This window comes from Cyclospora cayetanensis, unplaced genomic scaffold (assembly GCF_002999335.1).
Source record: "Cyclospora cayetanensis isolate NF1_C8 unplaced genomic scaffold, CcayRef3 CcayRef3_contig_160, whole genome shotgun sequence".
Classification (NCBI taxonomy): domain Eukaryota; phylum Apicomplexa; class Conoidasida; order Eucoccidiorida; family Eimeriidae; genus Cyclospora; species Cyclospora cayetanensis.
Window position 1 is genome coordinate 83,187 of NW_020312104.1, and position 11,451 is coordinate 94,637.

General features: G+C 56.6%; 1 protein-coding gene across 1 annotated transcript; it reads right to left on the reverse strand.

Moving 5' to 3' along the window:
• Window positions 1–373: 373 nt before the first annotated feature.
• On the reverse strand, window positions 374–11,217 carry LOC34621539. The gene is made up of 12 exons (XM_026337045.1): window positions 11,139–11,217; window positions 10,106–10,903; window positions 8,549–9,004; window positions 6,702–8,197; window positions 4,971–6,503; window positions 4,303–4,754; window positions 3,361–3,925; window positions 2,943–3,152; window positions 1,926–2,123; window positions 1,303–1,452; window positions 707–1,153; window positions 374–502 (listed from the first exon to the last, which is right to left on the reverse strand). Exons 1-12 carry the CDS (start codon window positions 11,215–11,217, stop codon window positions 374–376), a joined length of 6,513 nt encoding a protein of 2,170 aa, XP_026192830.1.
• Window positions 11,218–11,451: the final 234 nt, after the last annotated feature.

Genomic DNA, 11,451 nt, shown 5'->3' on the forward strand with positions numbered 1-11,451 from the left:
GGTGGTCCCTGCTGCTGTTGTTCCCTCTCTACTAGTTAACTCTCATTGCAGCTGGGTGAGCGGAGTACCCATTCAATCTGCCATCGACTGAGCGTATTCTTGCAAATTCCTAGCTACTCTCTCCTCGCTGCTCCGAGGCAGATTTTATGTATGTATATATGTATATATATATATGTATGCACGCAATAGAGTTGCACGGGGACTAAAGTGTTGGGGGCGAAAGACGAGGGAAGGGCGGGGGTAGGGGCGTTGCGGTAGGCAGGAAAAGCCGTATTGGCCGCTAATGCCGCGTGAGGAAACCCATGTTCTTTCCCCCTGTTGGTTTGTTATATCCTGCTGCTTCATTAGCTGGTGCAGGCGGACAAGAGACTTTTCAGTCTCCCTCAAAGTCCCAGTTAGCTGCGTCTGCAGTGTTGTCTGCGTCGATAGCTATGCCCTCCGTTACCGCATAAAGTAATTTGCTTCTTAGGATCTCGTAGCTCGAGTAAGGAGGAAGGTCCACCTGCGGCATCGAAATAGGCGCAGAGCCTCACACGAGGGCACTATTGAAGAGGCAGCAGCAGCAGCAATACTTCCAAAAAGACGGCTAGAAGAAGGACAAAAACGCTTCGATGGCGGCAGCACAGAGAGCACTAAATATCCGCAGGGGCCCAGTGTGTAACGGCGCAATAAGACAGCGCAGCTGAGCAGCAACTTCTCACAGTACCTGGAAGAAACACGTGTGCGACTGCGGCAACATTTGGTCAGTGAGGCGCTGCAGAGAGAAGCTGCATCCTGAGGGGTGCGCAATTCTCCTTGCCCCGAAGTCGGCAACTACGCGATCTCCGGAGTCTGGCGTCCTAATGGTCCTAGGCGAAACTTCTGCCAGAGAAGCAGAAGCGGCCACGTCCGCCGCAGCAGCAGCAGCGGCAGCGGCAGCAGCAGTTGCTGCTGCAGCAGCTGCTGTGGTTGTTGTTGTTGTAATAATCGTCGCGCCACCACGCGACAGCTGCATCGCGGGCACCTTCAGGGCAACCTCCATGTCTTGCTCCCATGCGGCATGAGGGGGGGGCAGCCGTGAGCGACCCCAGACAAATCGCAGGAAGCTCTGCCGTTCTGCTTGCGTGAAGGACTCTAAGGCTTGCCAGAACCATTGAATTTGCTTGTCGCTTGCCTGAGGAGCGGCGGCAGCAGCATGGAGGGGTCCAGCACACTCAGCGAACCGGGCAACACAAGCCACACCCCTTTATCGCATGCATACATTGATGCACACTTGGATGCTTCGCGGCAGCAGCTCAGGCAGGCTGGCAGACAAAGCCCCACCGTATATCCAGTGTATCGTGTGTGGCTCTTGAGAAGCTGCAGATCGATGGAAGGGCTGCCGCAGACAAGGCGCTGCAGCTGATAGGGGCTGAGCAGATCTATGACTTGCAAAGGCACGACGTCGCCAAGGCCCTGCCGTAGAGCTCTTAGCTGAACAGCGAAACAGCACACCACAAAGGCTACAGCAGTATGCAGCCATTCATTGGGCCCCCTGCAGGCGTCACACCCACTAGAGACGCATGCAGATGCATGAAAGTTCACGCAAATGCATAAACACGTAACAACTATGCACGGCCAGCTGCTGAAAAGCTACGTCTCAGCAAGAGCATCACAGTCAGCATCAGCGTGTGCAGCTGCTGTGATGCGAACGCATCATGCCAGTAGTGACTACAGAGCAGCGCCTAGGCCATGAGAGAGCCCTCAGGAAAAGGAGGCCCCCACGCCTAATAGGGCATGTGTTGCATCTGCTGCTGGAGATGGTTTTTTTTCTCGATCTTTCTATCTCACTCTCAATTCCTCTCTGTATGCATTTATATATATACCTCTCTATCTCCCCTTGTCGCAGACGGCAGCACGCCTCCCTCCTTTAGAAAAAAAGGGCATTCATCTAAGAGCACGTTTACCTGGAGCTGCCCTTCGGCCTGTCGGAACGCCAGAGCCCTTAGAACATAGTGCTGTCGTTCTTCCCAGGCTACAGGGATATCTGCACCGTTGGCTTTGAGAGCTACCACCTCCCCAGCTGCAGACGTAGTTGCCCAAGCAAGAGGAAAGACCTCATGGAATGTCTCAGCGTCTACACCCTCCGTCTCAAGAGTCAAAATCTGCGGCGGAGGCATGCATATGTTGCGCAAAGATTCCACTGGCCATTGTGTTCACCATTCAACCAAAAGGTCAAACCCATGACGGGATCACACAGAAAGCGGAAAAAAGCGCTTCGTGCCTCTCCCCGCACTGGCCTCCTTTCCCCTCAAAAAAATCTGTTTGCCTCTGTTTCCCTGTATTTTTTCGCTAGGGGTATCAATAAGCCTTCCAATGTGTTCCCACATTTGTTGGGTAGTGCAGGGTGCTCGCGCAGCTTTCGGCCCTTCCCTACTAATACTCCAAAGCCCTGTGTCATGCACCTCCCAAAGCTCCTTCTCTTGCCGCTTGTACAAAAGGATCTCTAGCTAAACATTTACCTCCTGACCTAAACGCAGTTGTGTGCTGTGCCTTCCCTATGTGCCTCCTTGCCCCTACTGCTACAGTGCCTCTAAACTCTGGGGCAGTTGCCACGCGCACATCGCCTTGTACCCCATCTGCGAGCAGTATATATATAAATATGTGTATGTGTGTCCATGCATGAATCCGTGTGTACATATATATATATATATATATATATATATGTATATGTATGTGTATATGTATGTGGATATCTCTGTATGTGTGTATGTGTATGTCTGTATTTTTGTACGTCTGTCGCTATCTCACTCTCTCTCTCTCTCTCTATATATCTTTATCTATCCCTCTCTATCTTTCTATATCTCTCTGTCTATATCCCTCTGTCTATCTCTCTATATCTCTATTTCTCTGTGTCTATCGCTCTCGCACTCCTTCTATTGTTGCGTGCTTGGGTTCATCTTTCTGACGCGATTTCTGCTCACCTTCTTCAGAATTTGCACGAAGAGCGCGTCCGTTGCCTCCAGCTCCCGAGGCCCCACAGGCTGAGCAACTAGGGGGCGCCACACCAGTGGTGGCAAATCCAATCCAAGAGTAAGGCGGCCCCTGACAACAATACCCATGAGTTGACCAAGCATGCGGTATGCCGTGAGGCTCGACGGCGTCACTGCGCTGGGATTGATTACCCATTGATCCTGAGAGCAGGACAGGCAGAGCTGGAGGCGGAGGTAGGAAGAGAGGCTGCACGGGTGGAGAAGGAAAGAAAAAAAAGAGAGCAGCAGTCACAAGGCCAAATGCAGCTGTAGCAGTGCTTTATCGTGAAATAGGCTCTAGAAAAAACGGCTGCAGGTATGTGTCCAAGCAGCGTGGCGCGACTGCAAGTACCCCTCGTGACAGGCCTACCTGGTTCTCCCCAAAGCCGCGGCTGTTTGCACAAGGCAAAAGCAAGGCATTGCTACTGCCGGGGCTTTGCAGCTCGGCTGCAATGTGCGAAAAGAGATCTCTGTAGAGGCCTCCTGCATCGATGCCTCCTTCGCCCTCATACGCCACAAACCAGACTCGCGTGCCGCGTCTGAGCAGCCAGGGAGATACACCCTCCAGCTGAGCAGAGAGCTGCATGGTGACGTCCTTAAATTGATTGCTGCTGCGTTGGACTGCCAATACAGAAGGCGCAGGCGCAGCTGCAGGTGTAGCGGCAGGGGTAGCGGCAGGGGTAGTTGCAGGTGTAGTTGCAGGTGTAGTTGCAGGTGTAGTTGCAGGTGTAGTTGCAGGTGTAGTTGCAGACGCAGTTGTAGCCCCCGTCGCAGTTGCAGGAGCCGTCGCAGCTGCAGTTGCTGCTCCTTCTGCGGCGCGCAGCGCTCGTGCCCTGTTGATGCTCACACGCAAACGGCCGTCCGCACGGGGATCTTCTGACAAAGACAAGCACAGACTGACGAGCCAGCGCTTCAAGCTGCCTGGAAGCAGGTGCCTGAGGAGTCCACAAGGCAGCCACACAGGCTACATGCACGTTGATCGACGAAGCATATGCATCGACAGCGCAATAGGTAGCTAGCTCTCCAGCCAGCTAGCCACACAGGGTATCTCCACAAGGACAAACACAGCAGGGCCCCTGGATCTCCAACGGGCTCTCTGCCATCAAACAGCGAGTTGAGTGTCACATAATTATTTACATGTAAAAGGCTGCACTGCGGGCCAGAAGCGGCGAGACAGAAACGCGTGTGCACCATAATCAAGGGCAGCAGCAGCAGATGCAGGTGCAGCAGATGCAGGTGTGGCAGATGCAGCAGATGCAGCAGATGCGGGTGCAGCAGCAACCCTCTAAGAGTAGCAGCGCTGACAGGGCACCTGAATCTCTGCAGCACGAGCGAGAAGGAGGATCGCTTCGGGGAGAAGATCTCCAAGCACGGCCCGATGGAAACAACCAGCTGCGTAAGAGCTCTGCAGAGCTGCAGAGACACCTCGGCCACCCCCCACAGATTTTGATTGGCAGCGAGAAGCTTTCGCAGTAAAGCAGATGAAAGGTGCTCGTGCTGTTGCAAGGGTCTTCCACCCTCTTGCTGCAGCAGCAACGAGCTGAAGTGGTGCGCAGTGTCGATGTCTCCGCGGTTTTCAACAGAACTGGCATTGCCACTGCCTGTTGCTGCCCCTGCTGGATCGCTTAGTTGCCTGAGCTCAGTGCTCGCATCCAGAAGACTCAAGACTCCACTCATAACCTCCTCGCTCACCAGCAGATCCACATGCTGCAACACCAGTTCCCATTTGCCTCCAGGCTGCTGGGGTTGATGGTGATGTTGCTGCTGCAGTTGCGGGGGTTGATGTTGTTGCATTTGCTGCTGCGTTTGCTGCTGGTGATGGTGATATTGTTGGGTTTGCTGCTGGTGGGGTTGCTGATGATGATAATAATGTTGCATTTGCTGCTTTTGGGGTGGATGGCTAGGATGCTGTTGCATTTGCTGCTGAACATGATTAGGATGCTGTTGCATTTGCTGCGGCTCATGACAGCGTTGTTGCACTTCTTGCTGCTGCTTCTGCTGCTGCTGCTGGTGTTGGTGCATTTGGCCCCCCGCGTATCGCCAAAGGACTGTACGTGGATCAGCAGGGAGGGGCCGTCGAGTGTCTTCCCAATCTGTCCACCCCCGTTGCTGTCGCCACAGCTGCAACAAATCCTCGTCGTGACTGAGGTGCATGAGTAGAAGCTCGTCAGGCTGTGGTTTTCGCGGAGTTTGTTGGTGGTGGGGAGGAGGCATTTGTTGCCTTGTTGGTGTCACGGCTGCGCTCCAGGTCTCTGTGTGTGTGTCGCTGCGCTGCGTAAGGGGGATCCTGAGACAGCTGCTTGTGCCCATGCCGCTGCCAGCAGCACTGCTATCGTGGTTGCTGTGCAGACGGTGGAGAAGCTGCGCTATCCGCTCGGAGCCGTAGGCAGCATCCGTCGTGAGGACCATGGCTTGCAGTTCGCGAGCGCTAAGACAGGCAGGGTAGACTCTCAAATCCGCCATAAGGCCCCTCATAGAGTGCGCCCTGCACTTGGGCTTCCGCAGTTGCTGCTGCTGCTGGTGCTGCTGCGGCAAAGGCGGGTGGGGAGGGGAACGCATTACCTCCTCGAGCCGGAGAGGCAGCGGCAAAGGGGCTACCCAGAAGGGCAGAGGCCCTTGACACAGACAGCATCTGCTGCTTATGGATGCTGCAGCCACTTCCTCCCCGTCCAAAAAAAGCCGCATCCCCAGGACTGAACCCTCTCCCATGACGGCTCCCACACTCAAGCCCACATGAGTCCATCGACGGCGAGGCAGAGGCTTGCTGCTAGCCAGCGAGGCGGCAACTGCCTGGTAATCGGTGTATGTGGTCGTCTGGAGAGGGACGCGCAGTTGAGCGTACACGCGGTTCTCAGGAGAAATCCATACGGATACTGTTTCACTGACACACCCACGTACCCACACAAGCCGCCACGGGGAGACGCCCTCTGGCAGGGTGTAGCAACAACAGCAGCTAGGGTTACTACTACTACTGCTGCTGCTGCTACCCGTGCTGCTGCTGCTGTTAATACAGCCGTCCACCTCCCTCTCTGCTGCAGCTTCAGCCAAAGCCATCCGAAGCAGTTGACTGGTCACCTGCCCGCTTACCGACTGACGGTACTGCATCTGCTGCTGTTGCTGCATCTGCTGCTGTTGCTGCATCTGCGGTTGCTGGGGGCTCTCGCTGTTGCTGTCTGTGTATGGCGAAGGAGAGGCTGCAACGTCTCCATGGCGTTGCAGCAGCTGTCGATACGGCCGAGGACCTCCACGGGCTATCAGAGCAATGCGCGTCACACCTCCCCCCCTTCGAACCACCTGCTGCCGTAGGCTTCGGTGAGAGAAAGGATGATGCGGCGTAGGAGAGTTTTCAGAATTGTCTGGCTCCCCCCAAGGGGAATACCACCGAGAGCTAAAGGCATCCCGCTGTCGGAGGTCCCCGTCGTCTGCTGGCTCGATTGAATGATGATGTTGTTGTTGCATCTGTTGTTGTTGCATCTGTTGTTGTTGCATCTGCTGTTGCTGCATCTGTTGTTGCTGCATCTGTTGTTGTTGCATCTGTTGTTGTTGCATCTGTTGTTGCTGCATCTGCTGTTGCTGCATCTGCTGTTGCTGCATCTGCTGTTGCTGCATCTGCTGTTGCTGCATCTGCTGCTGTGCTTGCATGTGAAGCTCTATCTGTTGGCTTGGGTGCCCCTCAGACGGCTGCTGCTGCTGCTGCTGCTGTTGCCAGACTCCGGCGTCTGTGGATATAGCGAATCGTTGCCACATTTCGGCGGCGTCTGAAAGGCCGTCATCTTGATGCAATGCTGGCATGAAGTTTTCCTCATTCGCGCGTGAAGAAGCTTCTTGATGGCGGAGGGCCTCATCTCCTTGCAGGACCCCCCCCTGTTGGGGGAGGCCTTCCCAGTCTCTTTGCGTGTGTGTGTAAGCCTCTTCAGAGCCGTGACTCCTTGCCAGCCACGCCGCGTAGGTGTGCAGCGTGTCGAAAGCAGCACTGTCTTCGACTGTTGGATCTGCTAGGCTCGAGGCAGCGGGCAGATCCAAGTCAAGAGCCTCCGGATGCTCCCCAGGATGCCGCCAAGGACTGTCAAAGGGCAAAGAGTCTCCGGGATGCTGAGCTGGGGATGCACCGTTCCGTCTCTCGCGTCTAGACGGCATAGCAGCTGCTAGATGCCTGCTTGCTCCCTGGCTCCGGTTGCTGCCGTCAGTAGGCTGCCTAGAGCCGGGTACGTGCTGGTCTTGAAGCTGCTGCTGTTGCAGCAGCTGCTGCTGCTGTTCGCCAAGGATGTCTTCTCCTGCTGCCCCCAAGACGGCAGCGGTGCTCATCGGACTTGTGGTGCTTCTCGGAGCTGCCTGACGATAGACTGCCGGCCGCCATCGGAGCACAGTTGTTTCTGCACTCCCGGAGAAGCTCGTGATCCTTGTGCTGCTGCTTCTACTGCGAACGTGCGAAGGAGGAGGGGGCATGACCACCTGCCCAGGCAAGGGCCCCCCTGCGGTACGACACACGCTGGAGCTGCTCCTGGGGATTCTCTCATTTCCGCAGGTTTGCTCTGCAGGCGCTTGCGGGTAGGGCTGCTCTGGCTGGGGGAGCGGGGGGGGAAGCTGTTGTTCTGGCTGCTGCTCGCAAAGGATGGCGTCTTCATCGTCGTACAGCCAGAAGGAAAAGGTGCACGGCGGTCTGACATCAAGAGACGGGGAGGTTACTGGCGGGGGAAAGGCACTTCTGCAGCAGGTCAGCACCGAATCCTCACTCCCGGCGTCGAACCGCTCCCTGCTGCTGCCACTGCTGCCACTGCTGCCACTGCTGCTGCCGCGATCGCTGTACGTACACTCGACGCCAGTAGCCGAAGGCGCCTTGTCTGGGGCCTCGCCTACAGGCACCACCCCCGGGAAAACTGGCCAATAGTGCTGCCTTGCTGCAGTCTCTGCAACGCAGCGCAACAGAACCTCGCGGGTAGCGGCAAGCCGAAGAGAGACCTCTTCAGCGGCGGGGATGTCTGTACTACCGCGTCTGCTGCAGCTGCTGGAAGCGGCAGTGCTGACGCATGCCGAGCTGGAATTGCTGACGTCCTGCACCTTCGCGCGTCTCAGGGATTGGCGACTAGAGGCATTCCCAGCATCCTCCGCTGGCACACTCTTAGAAGGTGACACACTGAGCGAGCAAGCGGGTGTCGCATGGGAAGAGGCTCCCTTAGAGGCCGCATAGGCAGCCTCCTCTGAAGGGACTACAGGAATACGTGAAAGCAGACGATACAGTGGCGCGAGACGCTGTTGAGGCTTCAGCTGGCGTTGCCATCTGCCTTGTTGCATTTCTAGATGCTTTTCGCCTGGTTCACCCAGTGCTGCTGGTACCGCACAACTCTCCGTGGCGTGTGTGCTGCGTACAAGAGCGTTGGAAACGTCTGCCAGAAGTGGGGAGGTAGCCGATCCGTTGGGCTCTGCATGCGCATCGGCAGAAGCAGCTCCTGCGGCAGTTGATGCGGCAGCAAGCTCTCCCTCTGCCAGATGCTGCTGGAGGAGAGCAGCATCCCGCTGCAGCGAGCATATCTTGAAAAAGTTTACCGCGAGCAGACAGCGCGTAAGCCACGGAGGGGGAAAGGCGGAAAGAAAGACTGTGGCTCCAACAGGCCACTCGGCAAAATCCCCGTAAAGAACTTCCCCCGAGGCAGCCCTCTCTGCTACGAACCAAACTCGCAGCGTCTCTTTCAGGAGTGCGTCTTGTATGTCGGCAGGTACAGATGCTACAGCTTCTGCTAAGGAATGAGAGGCGGTCTCCGGGGAGGCCGTTAAGGTTGTGGTGTCTCCACAGCAGAGGACAGCCGAAATGAGACTCTGCTGAGCAGTGGGAAGGTGGCAAAGAAGCCGCTTAACCAGCTGGTGCTGAGGCGTTGTTCTCATCGCATCCTCTTTGAGTTCACACGTGGCAGCGTCTGCTTGCGTTTCACGCACTGTTTGTCTCTTTGCGTGTGGGGAGGCGGACTGCGCACCGGTCGAGGCTGAGAGTTTACCAGCAATGCCTGTATGCGCTGCTGCTGCTGCAAGGTTGCACAGCTGCAGAAGGGGCAGCCAGAAGGCCCTCTCTGGAGGGAGCTGCAGCGACGCATTCCCCAAAGCAAAGAGCAGTCCTGAGAGAAGAGAAGTGACGTCGTGTATACCCAAAGATGCACGGATAAGCCGCAGTCGGAGGCGCGAGAGCTCTGTAAGATATTGCAGGGATACCTGTGCACTCCCCAGGGGAAGCCGTCGTGGCTGCTGCTTTTGCTGCTGCTGCTGCGTGAAGGAAGAAGGATCTGGTGATGGGAGAGCGTCTGTGGGGTGCAAGCCCTCTACGAAGCCTGCGGAGGCAGACCACGATCCGAAAAAACGTTCCTGCCGCTCATTCTGTTGCTGCTGCTGCTGCTGCTGTAGCTGCTCGGATGGCAGCAGGGTTTGGTGGTGCTCCTGCTGCTCAGGGAGCGCAGCGACTCCTGGAGTTCCCTGCTGAGCCTCACTGTCAGGCTGTGTCTGATCAATCGGTGGGCGTCTTATTTGTGAAGGCATTGCATTGGGTATCTGCTGCTGAGGCCATGGTCTCTGCCCAATGACAGCTGCGCAACCCTCCACGGCGAAGGGCAGCACGAAAAACGGCTTCTGCTGCCTGTAGAAAGAAATCAGACTGAGAGCTGAAAGCAATGCAGAGCCTTCGTATTTATGTCCTTCTTGCTTCGCGGGAGGCTGCAGACAAGCTTGTTGCTGCTTGCGTGCTGTCACTGCGGGCTGTTGCTGCTGAAGGCCGGAAGAGAGTTTTGCCTCTGCTGTGGAATCATTTTGCATGGGTTGACGCAGCAGCTCCTCTCCACTACGCACAGGGCTCTGCCCGTTTTCGGGTGTTGCTGTTTGTGCTGTTGTTGCTTGGGCTGTTGTTGTTGCTGTTGTTTGCACTGCTGTTTCCGCTGCTGATCCCGCTGTTGCTGCTGTTGTTGCTGCTGATGTTGCTGCTGTTGTTGCTGCTGTTGATGTTGTTGCTGTCGTTTGCGCTGCTGTTGATGCTGCTGCTGTTGTTGCTGTCGTTTGCGCTGCTGTTGATGCTGCTGCTGTTGATGCTGCTGCTGCTGGTGCTGCTGTTGTTGCTGCGGCACCGGAGAAAGGCAGGCTTCCAGGAGCTCCGAGAGCGATGGAGAGACAGTCGAAAGGAATGTGTGAGACGTCCTCCTGCCGGCGTACAGTTGTTCGGGCCGAATCAGGAGGCACGTGTGTCTCTTGCGTATCGTGCTGGTGCCTGTGCTGCTGAGTTTGCTGAAGAGGCGCTGGCTGCAGCGACGCCTCTTGAAAGGTGGCAAAGCCGCAGAGACTCCTGATGAGGGGGTCAAGACGGTGCTCATAGCAAAGCATGAGCACCTCTGTCATAGCCCTAAGTCTGTCCGTGTGGCATTCCCTGCGCGCATCTGCGCCAGCTTTCTCCTCGGCAAGCCACCGAGATGTGGGGTGTGAGTCCTCTCCTGCTGCCTCCGCTTGTGCAGCAGCAGCGAGAACCCCCATACCCGAGAGCAGCTTTGTGCTACCTGCGAAGCCCCCGTTTGTCACTGCTTCCAGCCGGCTGTACAAGGCTCCGAAGACTGCGGCAGCCTCAGCGCGGAGCTGCAGCAGCGCACGGGTGAGGCGAAGGCTACGCTGTAGAGACAGCCCGCTGCCACCGGCGTTGCAGCACGCGTAGGTGTGGGGAAGGTTCGGAGTCGAACCGTGGGGGTGGGTTTGGTGCTTCTGCAAAGACTGCAGCAGCAGCGTCTGCTGCAGGGCCAGCTGCTCCTCAGGCGTGCGGAGGGTTGCGGCGGGAGCATACGAAAGCGGCTGCAGCAAATGCAGCAGCTGCCGCAGCAAGGATACAGCAGCGGGCCTGTCTACGATTGAAGACGTTCTCTTCAGCAGAAATGCGACGATCGGCGCGAGCACCTCTGCAAGCAAGTCAGACACGGAACCACACAGGCAGTCCAAACAGCACGAGTTGAGAAAGCGATCGTATTAGTGTGCGCGGGGGTAGAGAGTGTGGGGTGGGGTGGGGTGGGGAGGAGGCGGCGTAGTGCTCATGGCGCTGATTTTTCCCTGAATGCGTGTGTCCGTCTCAAGGCTGTGCCCTGAGCAAGTCGTGCGCAAGGACTGGAGCTTGGGGATTTTGGATTTCGAGGCTACGCCTTTTTCTTGCGTGGTGTGCGCGCGCAATACCTTCGTGTTTGCGTTGTGGAGTGAAGGCAGCGAGAAGGAGAGTCATTTCTGCCGCAAGATGCAGATTCCACCCCTTGAGGGCCTCCTCGTCGGTAAGCCGCTGCAGTAAGGGAGTAAGCAACAAGCGAAAACCCCAACGTGGACTGCTGCCACTGCTGTGGATGCGCAGACTGCCGCACTCGAGGACTTCCAGGCGACCCCAGGGCCCGTTCTCTGAGGAAGACATTGCATGGAGCAAGCAACATAGACAGATTGAGAAAATAAATGTGTGTGTGTGTGT